The sequence below is a fragment of the Styela clava genome, chromosome 4, assembly GCF_964204865.1.
Source record: "Styela clava chromosome 4, kaStyClav1.hap1.2, whole genome shotgun sequence".
NCBI lineage: Eukaryota > Metazoa > Chordata > Ascidiacea > Stolidobranchia > Styelidae > Styela > Styela clava.
The window spans coordinates 20,802,052-20,824,674 of NC_135253.1; the positions used below are offsets into that span (position 1 = coordinate 20,802,052).

At 36.0% G+C, this 22,623-nt stretch overlaps 1 protein-coding gene and 2 long non-coding RNA genes across 3 annotated transcripts; 2 read left to right on the top strand and 1 right to left on the bottom strand.

Annotated features, from left to right (window-relative positions):
- The first annotated feature begins 1,524 nt into the window (after window positions 1-1,524).
- LOC120326835 (uncharacterized) lies at window positions 1,525-4,185 on the top strand. Its single transcript, XR_005567466.2, has 2 exons — window positions 1,525-1,745; window positions 3,882-4,185. It is a non-coding gene; the product is annotated as an uncharacterized LOC120326835 (long non-coding RNA).
- A 2,993-nt stretch (window positions 4,186-7,178) lies between these two features.
- On the top strand, window positions 7,179-8,424 carry LOC120326834 (uncharacterized). The gene is made up of 2 exons (XR_005567465.2): window positions 7,179-7,433; window positions 8,288-8,424. It is a non-coding gene; the product is annotated as an uncharacterized LOC120326834 (long non-coding RNA).
- A 1,004-nt stretch (window positions 8,425-9,428) lies between these two features.
- On the bottom strand, window positions 9,429-14,991 carry LOC120326874 (uncharacterized). The gene is made up of 5 exons (XM_039393228.2): window positions 14,704-14,991; window positions 13,805-13,903; window positions 12,740-12,840; window positions 11,597-11,690; window positions 9,429-9,865 (listed from the first exon to the last, which is right to left on the bottom strand). Exons 1-5 carry the CDS (start codon window positions 14,938-14,940, stop codon window positions 9,794-9,796), a joined length of 603 nt encoding a protein of 200 aa, XP_039249162.2. The 5' UTR covers window positions 14,941-14,991; the 3' UTR covers window positions 9,429-9,793.
- Between the last annotated feature and the right edge of the window lie 7,632 nt (window positions 14,992-22,623).

The following is a 22,623-nucleotide window of genomic DNA, read 5'->3' on the forward strand; positions in this document are numbered from 1 at the left end:
ATTATTGAGGATGTTTTTTGTTCACAAGAAAAATATGGGGCAAAACATTTTAATCCATATGCAGAAAACTATAACAATTTGCTATTCACTTGTCCTATTTATAATTTTGTTTAACGTAGGCAAAAGCAACACAAGGAAAACGGCACTTACTAAAATGATACTCCGTTAATATTTGTATATGAAATCCCTTATAAGACCAAAACAGTCTATGCTCTATGGGAACGCGCCAAACACTGCTGAAGCAACAATTTCTTGTTACGGTAGTCTGTGATTCATCCGATCAGAAGAATTCGCCTTCAGCTGCTACAATTTCAATTGTTATGTCACACTCCGTGCTGATTGATGGCCGATTTTACTCAAATTGGTATATGCCACAATGACCGTTCGAGCAGATATCTTATAATGTATCTGTAATAAATTAACAGTAGAAAACATTACTATAAATTTTGTATTGTTTAGTCGAATCAAGGAAGGTTTTACTTTTTGCTTTGTTTCGCATTATTTGGAACGAATTGTACATATGAATCTTTTCAAATAGCTGTATAAATGCTTGCAATTGTTGTTGCTCTTAAAAATCGCCTTCCCCCGCAACTGATAGTGCAGATAATTTTGAATATTCATTGATTAATTGATTGAACATAAAGAAATCGCTGGTGCTGATATCCATTTTGATTCATGGTAATACTTTTTGACTTCCCTATCCATATATCGGAGCATTGGTCCATCGTTACTCTATAACAGGGCTACATTTCATGATACAAACAATTGAAAATATATTTCAACAACAAGGATAAATCCGTATACAAAACTTTAAAATTATTGTGGTCCGGTCTTTATAAAAAAAATATTTCACATTGCGCCTAGATATATTTCAGTGTCTAGAACTTTCATTTCCACAGAAAATCCCGTGAAAAAATATTCGCAAAAAGATTTGACATTCTCAACGCCCGTTGTAATATGATGAAATTAACATCTAAAAATATGAATAAAAGGTATTTATCAAAAATAAACTTTTACGTATCCAAAGCTATTGATGTCAATGCTCCTAAATATAAAAAAAAAAACTGGTGCTGCCCGAATGGAACATTCGAAAGGTCCGAACTCGGACCGCGATCCACTCAATTGCGTATGCCCTATGAGATCCTATGCAAACAAGCAATATTAAATAAGATCAAACTGTATCGTTTTTACAGCGGGCATATCCAAGTACAAAGCAGTACACTAAATGGTAAAGACACTTTGTGATAAATATGAACCGAGTTATGTAATTGACTAACGGCCTCCAGAGTGTAGATAAACAGTACAAAGTTTAACTTAAATATTTAGGCAACGGGCAATGGGTTTAAGCGTTACAGTCACTCCGAGTTCTAATCAATGTTCAATCTATAAATATTGTAACATTGCGAAAACACGATTCTCTTGCAAAAAATTGTAAATTGCTAAACAACGATTTGTAAAATTATGCAATAATAGCCCAGGGGTTTGTTCTTCTGAAAATTTCAACAAATGAAACATTTCGGTCCGTGTTTTGAGTTTAATTATATAGCTCATTAAATACCTTGTGGGTATTTAAGATATTGAGCAGATAGATTTTAGTTTTTTTTGGTAAATAGTACGATTGCAAACTCCAAGACATGAAGCAAGTTACGGTTCTGTTCGCTATTTTGATTTTTTTGAATGCTTTCTCGGTTGACTTGAAGGGAAGAAGATTAGAAGATGTATCCAATGCTGTGAAATTAGAAGGGGTATGTACACTTTTTATTTTCTAACTCTAGATCAGGGCTACTCAACTATTTTTACCAAAGATCCGAAACTTCAAAACATAAGGAACTTAAAAATTATTTCCGGTGTTTTCCAGAAATTATATTTCGGCATCCTTAAACGCGCACTTTCTCAGGCGGCTAATGACTATTAGCTAATCAAGATTATTTATTATGGTGTTATAAGGCCAAACTTGCTTTCCAGTAGTGAATGCGTCTCCAGAATAAATGTACTTTTTTACATTCTGTTTGTATTTACTGGAGTCACGTCTTCATTTCAACGCAAATTTGATCTTCATAATGCTGTAACGTACTGTCTGACCAAGGTCCGACTTCTTCAGACACGCTTATTTCATCTATGATAAGGAAAGCGTAGCATGCACATAAGTAATGGTTATTAATTAATATTTTTTTTGACAATAGGAGATAAAATTGAGTTTAAATTGAATACACTATAAGAACAATAAAAAGTCAATATAAACTCTCAATTAATGAATATTCTGCCGTTCAGCGGAATTAAATTAAAAGTAAATTGAAGACTCTCACGCAATACCTATCCACTTGCGCAAAGGCGTAGGGCAGTGGTTCTCAAACTCTCAAGCTGTGTACTCATTTTAGAATTTGTCAAGTCTCGCGTCCCACCTCGAAAATATCTAGCTAACAATACGCTACAACAACAGATAGTAAGGCGAATGTATGTTTTTATTCAAAAAACAAGTTGAAAATACGTGGATGGAACCGTAAATATCCAAAATAAAGAAATGTAAATATTTAAAATTAGGCGGCTATGATCGAATATCGAATTTTTATTTATTTTTATTTAGCTTCCCACCCCGTGAAAAATTGCCTATTTCCCTCTTGTGGAGCGAGCCCCACCGTTTGAGATGGCGTAGAGCAGGCCTGCCCGACCTTTTTCATCTCGCGGGCCCATTTCACATAACGAAATTCGTTGCGGGCCGCAAACGTTAATACCAAACTTTAATACCAGCCAATTTCGTTAGAATTTACATAATATATAATAGGCAAGATTATTAACATAAAATCACTCAAGGGAATAATTATTTACTGGTTACTGATTAGTGCTGATGAAATATTCGAATATGAAGTCGAATATTAGAATAGCAGTTTACTATTCAAATATCTAGTAACACGGGGCGTGGACATGACACTCGCTGGTCGCTGATTTAAAAAATCGAACATTACACAACGCACTTGTGGATTTTTGACGACCACCCGAGAATCTGCACAGAGTTTTCATTAACAAACGAAGACGTATTTTCAATGGCTATGACAGTGTCTCAATGAGCGTAATGGGCACCAAAGTCGCGGAAACTTCAAGTTTTAGTGGGCCGTTTCGTAAAATTTGAAACATCAATACAAGTATTTAGTGAAAAAAACATTACAATAACTTCTGGACGAATATATAAACTAATTTAAAAACGTAGAATTACCATTAAGTCTACTTTATCAGAATTATTGACAGATACGCAGTGACGATATTCCTGGCATCTTATTTAACGCAAACATAACATAAACAAAAATACAAACATAAAAAAACGAGTCCCGGAGTCAGCAGCAAATATATTGTTCACTATTTATTTTACTTTAGTAATAAAAACGATCAAAGCCAACACGAAATAAAGTATTCAGAATGAAACTAATTTGGAAATTTAAGTTCCAAATTCCTTCCTATAATTGCGCTCAGCGTTCGTCGCCAATGATTGCACATATCTTTGTAGTTCGTCGAACATAACGCACAGTACTGCGAAAAATGAAAAAAAAAACTTAACGTCGATGTCCATTAGGTAGCAAGACTTGATGCACACGTAGAAATAAGAATCGGCATCCGGATGTAGATATAGATAGCGGGAATAATCACACCAAATTCACGGAACATATTTGAGCCTATCTATATTAGATAGTGAAAATTTGAAAAGTCTGCTTGCAAAAATTATTGGGCGGGCCGCAAAAATCAGTCAGGCGGCCCTGTGCGGCCCGCGAGTTGGGCACCCTTGGCGTAGAGCAAGGGAAGGTAGTTGGTCTTATGTAACACCAACTGGTTATTACTTTGTGTTGTGAGTCTTTAGTTTTTTTTTCTATATTGAAGTATTTTTTTTCTAGCCTCCATATGCAGAACCTACGCCAACATTCCGTAAACGGAGAACCGTACCGCCAAAAGAACCTTTACCTCCTGGCCAAAGGAAGTGATAACAGGATTCTTTTGCCTCGTTGAGATGTACGACAAGACAACTTTATAAATAAAAACTGGTATATAAATAATAGCAGATATGGACTGTTTAAATATTGGGATTTTATTGTTATTCGAGCTCATGTTGACCTATTTCGTTATATTTTTATTGTTCCACATTTTGTTTTTGACTGCAGAATCAATTGAATAGATATTTTTAGCGATTAAAAATAAAAATTTTCCTTCTCAAAAAAGACGTCAAGATTTTGTATATTCATTTACGCTGGACTAATTTTACTCTTATATTCAAGTTTTACTTACCGTATTTTGGGGACCATAAAGCACACTTTGTATGAATAAATAAGATGAGTGTTATGGCCTGTAAAACGCGGTATTTTCATGCTAATATAACTTTCTTCTTTATCTGGTTTGACAAGCTCGTACTATATTTGTGTGTTTACTCGATATCTAGCTGCAGGCAATTTGTAAGCATTACTGTCTTGTTATTTCATGCACAGTTTTATATCGGACGAATGTTCGGGCCACATATTAAAGTAGCGAGCCTGATTCAGTTTCTATATTCAACGCTCTTTTTTGTATCAGGATTTTTTTTGGAAATTATAACATAATAAAATATGGTGATCATTTCTTTTGAGTTATATCTGTTGGACTATATCAGGGGTGTGCAGCCTTTTTCGCAAGCGGGCCAAATATCAATAACCGGGTGAAACCGCGGGCCGTGCGTACATTTACCACAGGCTTTCTATTAGTTGCAGGCACAAAATGATGTCTTTTTGTTATTGATCTCATGTCATCATTAGGGATCCTTGCAGAATGATGAGTTGAAATGCATAAATTCCTTAAAACTGTAATTCAAATATACTGTCACACCCAATTTAAACGAATTCAGTGAGAAATTAGCTGCTGGGTTCTTTTCCCGACTACTTTTATCCAAATCTGCTTAAATGAAAGTGCTTGCAATTCGAAATGACGCCCATTTTAGAAAAAAAATATGTTACCGAAAAGTGCCATATTTGAAGCCATGACTTTTTTTAAATGTGGAAAGATTGAGATGTTTTCAGTAAAATACGCCAAGATTCATTTCAAATAAGTTGCCGTTAAATCTTCTTCTAGGTTTGATTTAGACAAAATCAACCGATTGGCTGGAACCAAAACTCAGTCAGCTTTTGTATCTTTTAATATTATTTTCTTTAAACTGCTCTCCAGTACACATATAGTTTTACTCAAATCATAACGTATAAGCATCTCAAGTTAACAACTGTGAAGTTAACTTAGGTTACAAATTGTCGATCGGCGACTAAGAGACGCATTTTTTAATTTTGCGTGGGCGCCATTTGACGTAGATACGCCACTGGCTGCTTGTGTGTTTGCTTTTTGATATGTTGGTATTCAATCGTTATATAATTTTACAAACTCGTTTCAGAAGGGATGATTTATTGGTGGAAAAACCTAAGACCACGTTGATGTTTCAGAGACAAATTACTATGTGGAATGCGTTCACCATGCGTTATTGAGGATGTGTTTTATTCACAAGAAAAATAATAAGCAAATCCTTTTAATTCATATGCAGAAAACTATAGCAATTTGCTATTCTCTTGTCCTATTTATAATTTTGATTACCGTAGTCAAAAGCAACAAAATGAAAACGCCACTTACTGAAATGATACTCCGTTAATATTTTTATATGAAAACCCCTTATAAGACCAAAACAGTTTCGGGGAACGCGGTCAAACACTGCTGAAGCAACAATTTCTTGTTACGGTAGTCTGTGATTCATCGAACCAGAAGAATTTGCCTTCAGCTGCTACATATTTAATTGTTATGTCACACTCCGTGCTAATTGATGGCCGGTTTTACTCTAATTCGTATATACCACAATGACCGATCGAGCAGATATCTTATAATGTATCTGTAATAAATTAGCCGTAGACAACATTATTATAAATTTTGTATTGTTTAGTCGAATCAAGGTAGGTTTCACTTTTTGCTTTGTGTCGCAATATTAAGAACGAATTGTACATATATATGAATCTTTTCAAATAGCTGTATAAATGCTTGCAATTGTTGTTGCTCATAAAAATCGCCTTCTTTCGCAACTGATAGTGCAGTTAATTTTTATATATTCATTGATTAATGATGAAGAAATCTCTGAAACGGGTTTCGATATTTATTTTGATTCACGGTAATACTTTTTGACTTCCCTGTTCATATATTGGAGCATTGCTCTCATGTTACTCTATAACAGAGGCGCAGTTCTTACCACTTCGTGGCAGCACCCTAACCCTAACCCCATGTATCCATAAGAAAAACGTTTCAACTTACCCAATATTTGTCACCAGAAGGGACAGCCCTGTCTTTACGCCCACCTGCCGAGGTTACGGCAGCAAAATTTTACCTGCCATTGGTTTCAATTTGCCGCGCGGTAAGGGCAGCTCGTCGTTGGTTTGTGGCAGCTAAAAAGTCAGTCGCCATAGGTTTGGCCGTAGCGGCCATGGTATGGAAATACCGCCATGGTTTTGCGGCAGCTGCAGACGCCACAGAATACCTAAAACTGCACTTGCTACAACAGGGCTACTCAAATATTTTTACCGAAGATCCGTGTACAAAACTTTAAAATTATTGGTGTCCGGTGAAAAATCCCGTGAAAAACTATCCGCAAAAAAATTGAGATCCTCAACACCCGTTGTAATATGAAATTAACCTCTAACGATATAAATAAAAGTTATTTATCAAAAATAAGCTTTCACGTATCCAAAGTTAATGAGGTCAATGCTTCAAAATAAAGAAACTGGTGCGGTCCGAATTGAATATTCGAAAGGTCCGAACTCGGACCGCGATCCACTCAATTGTGTATGCCCCATGAGATCCTATGCAAAATAGCAATATTAAATAAGATCAAACTGTATCGATTTTACAACGGGCATATCCAAGTACAAAGCAGTACACTAAATGGTAAAGACACTTTGTGATTAATATGAACCGAGTTATATAATTGACTAACGGACTCCAGATTATAGATAAATAGTACAAAGTTTAACTTAAATATTTAGACAATGGAAATGGGTTTAAGCGTTACAGTCACTGTTTACAATCAATGTTAAATCTATAAATATTGTAACATTGCCAAGACATGATTCTCTTGCAAAAAATGTAAATTGCTAAACAACGATTTTCTAAATTATGCAATAATAGCCCAGGGGTTTGTTCTTTTGAAAATTGTAACAAATGAAACATTTCGGTCCGTATTTTGAGTTTAATTATATAGCTCATTAAATACCTTGTGGGTATTTAAGATATTGAGCCAATAAATTTTAGCTTTTTTTGGTAAATAGTACGATTGCAAACTCCAAGACATGAAGCAAGTTACGGTTCTGTTCGCTATTTTAATTTTTTTAAATGCTTTCTCGGTTGACTTGAAGGGAAAAAGATTAGAAGATGTATCCAATGCGGTGAAATTAGAAGGGGTATGTACACTTTTTATTTTCTAACTCTAGATCAGGGCTACTCAACTATTTTTACCAAAGATCCAAACCTTCAAAACATAAGAAACTTAAAAATTATTTCCGGTGTTTTCCAGAAATTATATTTCGGCATCCTTTTTAAACGCGCACTTTCTCGGGCGGCTAATAACTATTAGCTAATCAAGATTGTTTATTATGGTGTTATAAGGCCAAAATTGCTTTCCAGTAATGAATGCGTCTCCAGAATAAATGTACTTTTTTACATTCTGTTTGTATTTACTGGAGTCACGTCTTCATTTCAACGCAAATTTGATCTTCATAATGCTGTAACGTACTGTCTGACCAAGGTCCGACTTCTTCAAACTGTTAAATAATGAATATCCTGCCGTTCAGTGGAATTAAATTGAAAGTAAATTAAAGACTCTTACGCAATTCCGATCCACTTGCGCAAAGACGTAGAGCGACTTTTCAAGCCATTCCCCATTTTAGAATTTGTCAAGTCTCGCATCCAATCTCGAAAATAACTAGCTAACAATCGCTACAAATAACAAATAGTAAGGCGAAAGTATGTTTTATTCAAGAACACGTTGGAAATACGTGGATGGAACCGTAAATATCCAAAATAAAGAAATGTGAATATCTAAAATAAAGCGGCCAAGATCGATTATAGAAAATAGTTTTATTTTTAATTTGTTTCGCGCCTCGTGAAAAATTGCTCATTCACCTCTTGTGGGGCGAGCCCCACCGTTTGAGATGGCGTAGAGCAAGGTAAGTTAGTTAGTCTTGTGTAACTCAAACTGATTATTACTTTGTGTTGAGTTTTTAGTGTTTATTTATTAAAGTAAATTTTTTTCTAGCCTCCATATGCAGAACCTACCCCAAAATTCCGTATACGGAGAACCGTACCGCCAAAAGAACCTTTACCTCCTGGCCAAAGGAAGTGATAACAGGATTCTTTTGCCTCGTTGAGATGTACGACAAGACAACTTTATAATAGAAACTGGTATACAAATAATAGAAGATATTGACTGTTTAAATAATGGGATTTCTTTGTGATGCGAGCTTATGTTGACCTATTTCGTTATATTTTTATTGTTCCACATTTTGGTCTTGACTGCAGAATCAATTGAATAGATATTTTTAGCGATTAAAAATAAAAATTTTCTTTCCCAAAAAGACGTCAAGATTTTGTATATTCATTTACGCTGGACTAATTTTACTCTTATATTCAAGTTTTACTTACCGTATTTTGGGGACCATAAAGCACACTTTGTATGAATAAATAAGATGAGTGTTATGGCCTGTAAAACGCGGTATTTTGTGCTAATATAACTTTCTTCTTTATCTGGTTTGACAAGCTCGTACTATATTTGTGTGTTTATGTGATGTAATGCTGCAGGCAACTTGTAAGCATTACTGTCTTGTTATTTCATGCACAGTTTTATATCGGACGAATGTTCGGGCCACATATTAAAGTAGCGAGCCTGATTCAGTTTCTATATTCAACGCTCTTTTTTGTATCAGGATTTTTTTTGGAAATTATAACATAATAAAATATGGTGATCATTTCGTTCGAGTTATGTCTGTTGGACTGAATATAATGTAACTTATGAGCTGACTATGGGTTTAAATCTAGTATAGGAGGCGCAGTTGTCTAGTTATCGCATGTCCATCTATACAAGTTAAAAGTATTTGATTTTTGAAGAAAATCGTGTTTTCATAAATTCCAACCTGTACAGCCGAACCAAAAAAAAAAAATGAGTCAATATAAAATCAAAACTGGTACAGGCTTGTGATCCAGTCCAAAAGATGGTCGCTGGTCCATAATGAGAGAAGATAAAAAAAAGTCTACTTCTGAAAAATGTTACCTAAAAAAATAAATGGGTTTACTACGGCGACTTTTATCCCGCTTGAAGCAATATATATCACTTTCCCCAAACATCTTTCACACTCATTTATCATATACTTGCATCTATGATACATTTTCAGCTCCTACCAATACTATGACAAAATACAAGTCGAGAGTCGGACATGCGAGTATTCTTGTTGCAAATTGCTCCGAGAATTGATAAATTGTGCAGTGAAAAGTAATCTCATTCGTCACATTAATGTGTCGTTTGCGTTTTAAATGAAACATTATCTTTCCTCATTAGTTAGGCACACATATTGATACAGCATAGTATGGGTGTCCGTCAAAACTAAGATTCACAAATAGGGGTCCGCGGCCCAAAGAGTTTGGGAAACTCTCTTTTATCATATACATCGATATATTTTAAATTCCCTTTATTCACATTTACATTTAGTTTCTGATGTCTTTATAAATATATTTAACAAAAGTTATTCAACTCAAAAATATCTTCATATCACTGGATGGCGCATTCTTCATTTCTCGGATTTTCGGGTTGCTGTTGTTGACGACGTCTGTCATTTTGATTCTGTAAAACAAATAATAATCAACTTACCAAAAGATAATTCAAATAAAAGTTTGTTTCTGTAAATTTTTGTGTGTTACTAGGGCCCCATTTATAGATTTTTTTTAATATGGGTGTTCTATTTCTGGCTCAGAACAGGGGTGTGCAACCTTCAATACAGGAGGGACAGATACAATTAACTGGGTAAACCTAGCTTTCTAGTAGTTGCAGGCAGAAACTTTTGAGTTATTGGTCTTATGACATGCGTTGTTCGCTTCGCACAAGCTAGTTACCTATCGATTTCAAGCGGTAAGTATGTTGATGGGTATTTGTCTGTATGTCTGTTAGATACACGCGATATCTCACGAAAGCAAGATTGAATCTGCTCCAGATTTTGCATGTGCATTCATCATATCTCGGACCAGAAGCTCATTGATTTTGGATGAATTAGGTCGTATAATTAGCGAGTTATTAATTAATTAGTGATGGGACACAAGGTGTCACTATGGAGTAAGAGCGCTGATTGGGGAATCCCCTAACTTTCGATCGATAAGTCGTCGGTCTCTGACCGATATTCTCGTTATGGTATTGTAATGTCATAGATAATAAATTGGACTACGGTATAGAAAAGTCGCAAAGGTATTGAAATCACTTGCATAAATATCGGGCCGAACATCATTCAAAATTGACACTACTCCGCGAGCCGCACAATTTTTCTTTGCAGGACGCAGGTTGCACACCCTGGCTTAGAACACACAACCTCATTTTGCCGGCCAGTGCATTTCGCTTTAGCGGTCAACACTATATTATTCTGTACGTACGTACGATTTATATATATTTCGGTTGTTTCTATCCTAGGATTCGGACCTCCGACATCTTCACTCATCTCATTCGGAATTGCAAACAGCTACAAAGTATGAGTTGAGCATAAAGTTTATCAAACTATAAATGATTCGCGATGATCGTCTTTTTTGTAACGGTTTTAGTTTTTGAACATTCAAATTTTAATTACATAAATTTGTTCGACTTTTTTTTTATTCCACCTGTATCAAAGTCAGACTTCACGGATGTCGCTGTTCGATAACCAACATTGGTTTTATTCGCGCCACCTTTCAGCATGCCTTTTTTGTGTTTTTGTATGTTCATTTTGGTGAAAAGTAAACTATTGACTGACTGACGCCAATACTTATTTTCGTTCATGGGTATGGTGTATATGTGAACTCATCATGTTTATCATGCACTATTTTGGGATTTTTATGTGGAATTTGCTTACCCGTCCTGTATTCGTCCAGCATGAATAGTAACAAAGAAATGAAAAAAATTTGTGGCAAATGACGCCTCATTAAGTTGGCTGAGACTGAAATTGCAAATGGCAATTACTGTGAACTCATGATGTTCATCATGCACTGTCTTTGGATTTTTGCTGGATTTGTTTACCCATCCTGTAGTCTTTCAACATGAATAGTAACAAAATACAAAATATATATCTTGGCAAATGACGTCTCTTTAATCTGTTTTTGGGTACTCCCGTAGTACGTGTTTCAGGTTAGGGTTAGGCCCTATTTTGATTTTCCCTATTTTAGTTCTATTACGAGTTCGGGAACTGTGTGTGTTAGCCAAGTGAATATACTCACTTTTCAGTTCCTTTACACAACCTGATGTAAAGTAGGCGAACAAAATTAGTTACTTTCATATTGATATACACATACTTCTGGTTTTAGTGTATTGCTAATACATATCGCGGTTTATACTTACATTTTCTCTGTTAGATGCACTAGATGCCGCCATGACTGCAGCCGCTCCAGCTAAAAGTGCTCCCCCGGTCATCAAGGCAGAACCCCAGCCAGAGCTGTAAAAACAAATACAGTATATTTAACAGTGGCAGTATATTTAACAGTTAGATGCACGCGACATCTCACGAAAGCGAAATTGAATCTGCTTCAGATTTTGCATGTGCATTCATCATATCTCGGACCAGAAGCCTATTTATTTTGGGCGAATTATGTCGTATAATTAGCGAGGTATTAATTAATTAGTGATGGGACACAAGGTGTCAAAATCTGTTATTTGTAGCTTACTGTTAAGTAGGTATTTTTGAGGCGGGCCGCGAGACTTGACAAATCCTAAAAAGGGGGCGCGGATCAAGAAGTTTGAGAACCACTGGACTAATATAAATCAATATAGGAGTGAGGGAAAGTCAATGAGACGGTTTGAATATATGATGAACCAGGGTCTTTCGTCTGATTACCAATTTAATATGGATCGTCATTATTCAAATCGTTCCGGCACTTGATATCGCAGTTGAGCAGAGGATTTAAAAGCAATAAACCAGTATTATCAGAAATACTGCGGATTGTGAAGAGTTGAATTTTATACCCAGAATATTCAAACCCACTTCGACCTCGCAGCACAATAAGTAGCCGATAATTAATTGAATCTTGCTCTCCTGTATCAAAGGTTGCACACCCATCCATGCCCTAGAGCAGGGCTACTCAACTGGCGGACCGCGGTCCGAATCCGGACCTTTCGGGTATTCGATTCGGACCGCGCATATTCTTGTATTTTGTATCATTAACCCCACTTTTGAATAATCTTTATAAAATCACTTTTATAAATTCAAAAATATCTATGAAAAGAAATATAACACCTTAACAGACAATCTTGATTAGCTAATAATCATTAGTCGGCGGAGGAATTGCGTGTTCAAGGATGCCGAAATATAATTTCTGGAAAGTCCGGACCCAAATATTTTTAAAGTTTTGTATGCGGACCTTCGGTAAAAATAGTTGAGTAGCCCTACCCTAGAGTGCCACGGAACCCTGGTTAAAACCACTGCTTTATTGTGTATATATACATCGCTTTATTCCATTTTCTTTCCTCCAAACAATTCGCACTTACCCCTGATCACTCGTAGCGACATCCTGCCCTCTCCGATGATCTCCTCTGCTCCCGGGACTTTGGTATACAGACTGTGTCCTGCCCCTTGCAGCCTCATATATCTGAAACGAATGACATAATAATTTTAGATTAATATTGAAACGAGAATATCGGTCAGAGACCAAAGACTTATCGATCGAAAGTTAGGGGTTCACCAAAACAGCGCTCTTACTCCATAGTGACACCTTGTGTTCCATCACTGATTAATTAATAACTTGCTAATTATACAACATAATTCATCCAAAAACAATAGGCTTCTGGTCCGACATATGATGAATGCACATGCAAAATCTGGAGCAGATTCAATCTCGCTTTCGTGAGATATCGCGTGCATCTAACAGACAGACAGACAAATACCTATCAACATACTTACCGATCAAAATCGATAAGTAACAAGGAAATCTTTAATAGCTAAAAGAACATCGTTCATCGAGGGATTTTTATACAAAAGAGCGCATGTTGGGTTTGAAAAAATTTTAATTAAAGAAATTACAAAAAAGGCTGTTTTTGAGCTGGTTTACTAATCAAAGTTTGAAGAAGTATTTACCAAAATATTTCAATAAATAGTTAGAGAATAAAAGTTTTGTTCTTTGCATCGTTTGATAACATCAGCTTTGACAGAAGTTGTGGCAAAAATTGTCTGATCAGGATTTTACGCTTGATGGGGAAAAACCCGAGTGTCTAAAATGGTCATATTAAATGGCTTGTCGGGCCGGGTTGTAGCTCATGAGCCGCCTGCTGCACAACTCTGGTTTTAGGGCGACAGAAATATTTTAGGTCTTATACTCCCGCATGTTCGAAACCTGCCAACAAAGTCATAAAGCAACTCACGATAAATATTGTTGCACTACACACCAGTAAACACCAGTTAACTGCGGAAGTTGAAGTCCATTTGAGACAAAAAAAAAACAGCTTAATAGATTCAACTTAATTGAGCAGGCAAACGATTTTTTATCTACGTGTTTTGAGAGAACGGTTGCTGCAACAATAAGGTATTTTATTTAGCAAAAAATGCATGATACTCACATCTTCAATGCTGTGATGATATGTCTTCACTCCTCCACGTAATCGAATACTGACTCCATCATTATCTGACGTATTTGGGCGCCATCCTGGGGGCGATGTCTAGCAAGAAAATAATATAGTTATGAAAATATTTTGCTTTGTGTTCGCTGTAGTATTACTAAAACTCTTATTACTATTATACTTACACATGAACACGTGCATAACAAACTACTTTGGCTGGCACAAATACGATTTGCATATACCACTGTCTCAGGACCCTCTAAAGATTAGACAAAAGAAGCAGTGGTATGCATAGGTAGGGATGAATGAAAGGTTCCAAAACAGGCGAAGGGAAGTGCATATCGAGAAATATAGCTCAATCCAAAGGTGTGCAAACTGTGGACTGTGGAAAATTTGAACGGACCCGCGGAAAATATAAAATGGTGCCGGTGAAACGAGTTTTTAATTTAGTTTAATCTGGCACGTGCGAGTAATCCCTAGGGATGGCGGAATCAAGTTCGGGTTCGATTACAGAATCGATTCTTCGTGGAATCGACTTGAATCGATTCCGATGCATCGAAAATTTAGGAATCGGATATGAATCGAATACTTGTAAGTACTCCCAATCTCGTTGTTTTGCAAAGCCTATACCCGAGTCCAATGTATTTATTATCTATGCCTATGAAGTCACAATGCCCTAACAGCTAATTATGGCGAAACACACAACGCATGTATTAAGATCAATAACCAAAATTGTGTGCCTGCATTACTAGAAATCCTATTTTAAATAAGCTTGAGCGGTTTTAACCAGTTATTTGTATTAAAGGTTGCACACCCCTGGCTTAACTGATTCTGGTATTACCGGTACTATAAATTTACCATAAAATTAGAAGTATCCCCGAACGTAGAAAATTGTTTACCTCTTCTACACATATATCATTTACTTTCCCTTCATATTCCAAGACTCGAAACATGTAAAGTCGACGATTATTTTCAGAATACCATGAACCGTTTTCGTACCAAACAGAGATCGGCTGGAAAGGGTAAACAGAAGTCTCTCCGCGCAAGATTTCACCGATAACTTCATGAATATTCTCGCCATTAGTAAAGTTAGGCGCAATATCGTCTTGACTGAAGCGTATTTCTGAAGGCTTCATGTTAGATTGATGATAAAACTAGCCAAGCTATAAATCTTTTCCTCTAGAATACACACTAATATAAATTAAATACGAGGGAAATATAAAAATTTATTCAAATAACATATTGATAAAATAAATGATGATGAGTCTACAAATGAATTTAATGTAAATAAAAATACACCATGAAGTTATTACTGGTATTACTGGCGAGTAACACCGAAGTATTAGGATTTGGTGTAAAACAGTTGTTCACAAACGGTGGGGCGCGCCTCGCAAAGTGGGCGTAGACAATTGAAAATAAACGTATTTGGGTGCTCCCGAAGTATGCGAACCAAGATGGCGGACATCGAAACGTAACATGGGAACAGGTTAGGGTTAGGCGATAATTTTTTTCCAATTCTCCTTATTTTAGTCCTATTATTAGTTCGAAGACTAGCCAAGAGCCTCCCGTAGTATTTATACCTAAAATTATGGCCTAACCCTAACCTAGTACACATGTTACATTCCGATGTCCGCCATCTTGGTTCGCATTCTTCGGGAGCCACCGTATTTGGTAGATTTCGTCTTTCTCGCCTTATTTTAGACATTTACATTTCTTTATTTTGAATATTTACGTTCTATCCACGTACTTTCAACGTGTTTTTTGAATGAAATATAATTTTGCCTTACTATCTGTTATTTGTAGCTTGTTGTTAGCTATAGATAGATATGGGGCGCAAGACTTGACAACTTCTGGAACGGGGGCGCGATTTAAGAAGTTTGAGAGCCACTGGTGTAGAATATGGGTTAAATACAGAAAACTAACACAAAAATATGATAACTTTTAATAAAAAATTGCTCTCGATTTGATTTATGTGACATTAAATTTTTCTATAACTTATCCACATAATGAGATAATAGAAATACCACCACTAGTCTTTATTTTAAAGGTACTACATATTCTACTGCCCGAATGCAGCGCCACGTATAGTTATTAGATCACTGTTATTTGGGGAATGCGCATACTGTATTTGCCAGCTTAAAATCATTACACAAAAGCGTAAAATATCAAAAAATACAGGCACTATACAAATACGATTAAACGACTCATACAATTCAAGCAATAAAAATTTTATCAGTCACAAACTATAGTCGAACATACGGCGAGATGCTGTATGTTTAATTCCCCTAATGTAAAGTCAATTAATTCAAAGCCAACACTATGTTTACCTATGTGACTGCAAAGTAATTTGATGCGACTGCAACGTCAATCGAAATTCAGCTCTCGGTTAGGGGAAATTCCCTGAACAAGAAATACAACTCAATTTATGAATCCCAAGTGTCTCTCTATCTGCATATGCGAGACTTTCACGGTTTAGGCAGGCAGCCTTTCATCCCTTCTGTCTGGTAATGATAATGCCACACCACGCATTCCTAATGTGCAATTATGAAATGGGAACACGAATTTGAAAATAATAAGATACTGTCTATATCCAACTTTATGTTTTGGGTACTAGGAACCAAATATGTCATATTCTATATATTTAAATACAGTGATACTTGAGTTCGGAATTACAGTGTGGAATCGCCTCTCACAATCGGGGAGGAGTGTTTGAAATTTCAGGGGGGACACCACAGGCATACCTTCCAGTTCAAAATTAAATATGGTAATAATACTGATTACACCAAAAATAAATATTTCTAATAAAACAGCAAGTAACTTATCTTGCATATCTTCAATAAACACTTTGGGGTTAATAAAACTTCGAATAAAAATTCAGGGGTCTACAGGGAAAAAGGTTGGGAAACCCTGGCCTTAGAGGTCAATTTACAGAAACATAACTCTTGTGCATATCGTCATAGATTTCTGAAACTTTTTGGTATAATCCCACACAAACAGACGTCAAGAGTAAACATAATTAAATAATTCACTAGAAGTAATTTTGGAGTTCTGTTTTTTTTTTGGGTAACCCTATGTGTGGATAATATAGCTTTTGTTTCCAAACACCCAAATAACAACAAAACTTGCTCACAGGTAACATAACCAGAAAAAAATATCTCTTGCAGTGCAATCAGTTGCCTACATGCATACATATTCGTCGAAAAATTCGCTTCCATCAATAAACTAACTATTCTCAAAGTATATAAGAATACCATAATCCAATTCCACGGAATAATTCGTGTCAAAGAAATGCTCGGTTCTTATATATTTTTAAATACTATATCGTTTTAGCACTCTTGTAAAAACGGGCACATATGGATTCGAGTAGGTGGGAAATAGACAAGAAGAATGAATATGCAGTTCAATAAACCCCCTGTATTTTTTATTAAAAAGGAATCTGTGCACATTTAGTGCGTAATTTACACTATACTAATGCAATGCAAATTAAAGACACTTTTCTAACATACTTTACCTTTGTGGTCAAGCAAGTGTTCGAATTTAAAATGATTGAATTCAGGATATAGGTAATAATATGAACGGTTAATAGATTTAAATACTTATTCCCTATTGACTAATATAGCCCATGGTGCACAGCACGGCCGCGGTTGCTTACGAACAGGCCGGATTTACCATTGGGCTAAGTATAGGCTGAATCCTAAAGGGTCCTTGGCATTCAATTTCGAACTACAATTCATTTTAGGTCGTGTTTAAACAGTGAAGGCTTGTACCAGATTCAAAATCGAATTAATACAGATATTTCTTTGATTTTAAATCAGGGTAACAATTCTTGTTCTTATTATTTACCGTTAACAAATTACATAAGGTACTCCCTAAAACTTAAAACGAAATCGATTTTTTTCAAGTGCGTAGCCGAGGCCCTCTCAATGTCTAAATCCGACTCTACGTACGTATCCTACATACAAATGTGCTTGATTCTTTACTTTCCTGACTATCTCATCGGCATAACTGCTATTGCCTGATCATTGCGAACGTACTTACTGACCGCAGTCTGACAGAAATGCGAACAACAAATGTGAACTTGAACGATTTCTCGTTAAAGGGGAAGTCCCTCACGTCACAATTACGGCATCATGTAAATTTACATCAGTTGGGGTTACACGAGACTAGGCTAGTCATAAAGCTACCTTTCCTTTGTCTACGGGTGCCGTTGCGCTTGTGCTTTTTTAATGATTTGGAGCGAACCCTTGAGGAGCTGTTCCAGGGTTTTGACGAAGGTCCTTGGAAATATTTCGAGCTCTTGGATTTCCAAATTTGCAATTTCGTACTTTCCAAAAAGTTTGTACTCTTGTCTATCGAAGGCGGTTTGATGTTCAACGAAAGCGTATAGTGACGTAGGGAATCGGCAGGCTCGCAAAGAACCACTGCGCTGGTGGATCGTTATGATGCACGCATACTGTAATAAGAATAAAAATGACTGTACTATTTAATTCAAGAATCTTGCTTCACACTGACACAAATGTTTTTCTGTAACGTTCCATCTGTGAGATGTTAGACTTTTCTAGACAAGCATATCTCAACTATCAACCTTGGTCAGACGTTAGTTCTCAGAAATACATCTGTGGTACTACCGTAGTGTGTGTACCAGGTTATGGTTATCTAGGCCATGATTTTATTCTGATTTTCCGTATTTTAGTCCTATTACAACTTCGGGGACTGTCTGACTATGCCCCCTTCCCATAGGCTCCAGTCCCTTTATACAACTTGATGTAAAGTAGACGAACAAAATTAGTTACCTCCAGTGGTGGGATTCAGCCGGTTCGCACCGGTTCTATAGAACCTTTTCCCGGAATTTTATGAGATGAGCGAACCGGTTAGCATTACTGGTTACTGTCAATGTTCTGTTTGTAACAGAACCGGATAAAAATTATAACTTTTGTGAAGGAACCGGCTGACAAAAAATTTGAATCCCACCACTGGTTACCTCCATATTGGTACACACACTTCTGAAGCGCCAATTTGTGTTAGTGTGCAGCTAGACTTTTTAATTGCATATTTATTATTCTCTCGTGGTCGATCTTTACAAACTTAATTAGATATCTAAGCTTGGGTGTCGCTTCTCGATAACCGGTTTTTGTTCTCCACAATCTCTCTTCCCCAGTAGAAATGTGTGTTGAATTTTATTTATTTTTACTCAATTTCGTATGTTAATTTTTACTGAATAAAAAAAGTACCATAACTATCTATCGCGCAAAGTGTTCACTCACTTTTCTCCGTAAATGAAGCTGTGAACGAGTGGTCACGGTAAACAGAAAAAATGAAATATTTTTGAGCTATGCAATCATGTGAAACGAAGTCATATCCACAATTTATGAGCTATCAATAAAAAATTGTGCCACTGTCTTTTTTAGCAACAAACCGAAGTACTCCATGGTTATCGTACGGTGTTTCTCCAAAAATAAGACCTACCCCGAAAAGAAGACCTAGCCTGAATTTTAAAAAAGAATTCTAATATAAGCCCTCCTTTCCCCTAAAACAAGACTTAGTCAATGACGCGAATTTTTTTTTCGACCTAGGTAATAGCAAGAAATTGGTACTCTCGAATTTTCGGGTGATGTCTTATATTTTCATTTATCAAAAATAAAATTACAACTTAGAAAATTACGAGATTTTCAAATATACAAAATATGAAAACCGAGATCATTTACTTATAAATAAATCGTATTCATAATTTAAAACGTGTAGGTGAAATTTTTTGGACCTCCTGAAGTATGCGCACCAAGATGGCGCATAACCTGAACTCAGGTTCTGTACCAGGTTAGTATTCAGGTTGTGCAACTAATACGGCTCACGGGCCGGATCAGGCCCGCGGAGTAATATAATCCGGCCCGCGACGCTTCACTGAGTTATAGTAACAAAACAGCTGTTTTGGCAATTATATTCTTTACGTAACAGAATTTATTGTGAGGCACGTGTAGACTAAATTACATTATAACCCAACAAGTATAAAATTCTGAGCCTATAATTTGAATATATATAATTAGAAAAAATGGCAACCAAACGCAGAAATGTTGATGCTAAGTGCAAAGGGTTTAATGGCGCCGAAATTATTCAAATGTTTTTTCTTTAAATGCAATGCGATGACGAAATAAATTTATATTCTATTTAAGAGATGTATCACTGATTGATTTTTATTATGAAAAGTATCATCTGTTCGGATATCAACTTTCTGAAAATATGTGCGGCCCGCCAATAACTTGCAACCCTTATCTGGCCCGCGAGCGACAAAAGGTTGCCGACCCCTGAGGTATCTCATAAATATGATATGAATAATTTAACATCTAACGTTAGCCCTGCTGTTGATAAATTATACAAAATACCGAACTGAAAGTGCACGTTTTTCTAAGCTTCAAATAGTACTAAGCCCCGGAATCGACGCAAGTTTTGTCCAATCCGCCTGTTTTTTGCTCCATATTTATGCTATGTCTACCAAGTATGTTACCCAGCTTTACATTTTAGGGATGGTGTTTCCAAATTTAGGTGTTGATAGATATTTACAGGGTCTATATAAAAAAGCAGTGGGTCTTGGAATTCATCTGTTTATTTCCCGCAATTAGTTTTAACAGCAATCTATGGGGGAAAACAAAATGTTTTGTGAGTATATACAAGCTGATTTTGCGGTTCTGTACTGATTGGTAATTGTTTCCAGTCCCAGATATCATATTATGTGTGAGATGCCACCATTTAACAAAATATAACAAAGAGCCTATGCATTATTATATCGCTTTAGTATTCGATTAATCATCATAATATCATCCGTATGTCAGTAAAAAAATCTCCCGGTTATCCGAATATCCGCTATCCGGGTATTCCAATCTTGAAGAGCTTTGGCTCAAGATAAGTTTTAGGGGCCAAGATAGCGGACACTGCACGTAGTATGTGTACCAGGTTACGGTTAGGCCATAATTTAATTTCAATTTTCCTTGTTATAATTCTATTATGCGTTCGTAGACTAGCCAATTGACTCCCTCAGTGTTTGTATCTGAAATTATGGCATGGCCATAACCTGGTACACATATTACTTTCCGGTGTCCGCCATCTTAAGAAGCACCAAACTTGAAGGAATGGATGTTACCCCGACACTTGACCCCGAAAACATGATTCCTATACTTGATTATTAAACGTTCGACGCTCGATTTGAGATTGCTTTGGGGAGTTAGTTCTTACGACCTGGTTTACCTGTTCAAAACTATTATTTTTTTAGACCAAGTTCAACAACATGATGCTTACACGTACCGATAGCTAATTTTGACCACGGTGTCTATTGCAGCATTTGCGAGAAGATATTTTGAATATTGCAATTAAACTAAAGCTCCTCGAAAGATATACAAAAAATCAATTTGCAACTGATTATTTATTGGAAACACAACTGAAACTTACAAATAACACAAGAAACGTCTTAAAATAAAGGCAAACATCGGGAAAATTTTTTAACAGGGTAACTCCGAGTCGAAATTTTAAATCTATCAAGTGCTCCAGAAGTTATTTTTAAACCTTTTCGAATCATGTTTGGCTATACTGTGGATGAAGCGTTCTCGGTATGAAGAAATGAGTTTAAAAGGTATACACATACATAAGTATGTTTGTATACATATTCTAATGCTGTTTTATACTCGTTTAAATACTATTTTATTAATCAAATATTATTTTAGAATAGTTCATTATTACTTATCGATCTTTATATCGGTAAGTATGTTGATAGGTATTTGTCTGTCTGTCTGTTTGTCTGTCTGTTAGATGCATGCGATATCTCACGAAGGCGTGGTTGAATCTGCGTGGTTGAAATTTTGCATGTGCATTCATCATATCTCGGACCAGAAGCCTATATTGATTTTGGATGAATTATGTCGTATAATTACCGAGGTATTATTTAATTAGTGATGGGACATGCGGTGTCACTATAGAGTCATAGATCGAAACAGCAGTTTCGATCGATAAGTCTTCGGTCTCCGACCGATGTTCTCGTTTCATATTCAGCAACCTTTCTTTTTGCAAAACCTGACTCTTGAATGCAACTCATTTTCATCAACGTCATTTACCTGTGCAAATTCATATTACAAATTAGGAAGAAAAATGGCAAAACAATTCAAAATAAATCAAAATCTTTTTCATAGAAAATACCGATGTATCGTTAAAATAGAATAAGATAATTTAAAACTGTCTTGTAGCACGTATTAAAATAAATCACATACCTCTTCGTGATAAATTAGAATTCTTCTCTTTCCCATTGAAATATGACTATTTTTAGTGTTTGTTATACTTCATTATTTTCATGCATAATATAGAATTATTTGAATGCATTTGTTTGTATGACATAATACAATACGATATGCAGGGGCGGATTAAGCCCCTTTGGTGTCAAAAGCGCTGAAGATTTTGGTTCCCCCTCATATGTAATTTAATTATAAAATTAAAAAACCACATAAGTTTATTATCCATCAAAAATAACCACAACCAACAGTAAATAAATCGATGATATATAATCGATATGATATATCGGCAAGCACGCAATATTGGACCGATATATCGGTTGAGCTCTAATCCTGAGAAAGTGTGAGAATAAAGATTCATGCCTCCAGTCTCAACGTGAATCGAAATACCAAAATATATAAGTCACAACAGTAGTTTGAAATTTTACCGATACCTAGTAGTCTACCTCAGGGTGGTTCAAGGTTGCTGGGTTGAAGGACCGCAAAAATTTTTGAGGAGGTCTCGCGGGCCACAAGTCGGAGAAAACTCAAAAGTGATCGAAATATCGCGAG

Excerpts from the sequence above, each read along its gene's own strand:
- LOC120326874 (XM_039393228.2), bottom strand. The coding sequence starts at position 14,940 with ATGAAGCCTTCAGAAATACGCTTCAGTCAAGACGATATTGCGCCTAAC. Across the intron at positions 13,904-14,703 it reads ATGATATATGTGTAGAAGAG|ACATCGCCCCCAGGATGGCG; the intron begins GTAAACAATTTT and ends TTTTCTTGCTAG. Across the intron at positions 11,691-12,739 it reads GTCGCTACGAGTGATCAGGG|CTCTGGCTGGGGTTCTGCCT; the intron begins GTAAGTGCGAAT and ends TTGTTTTTACAG.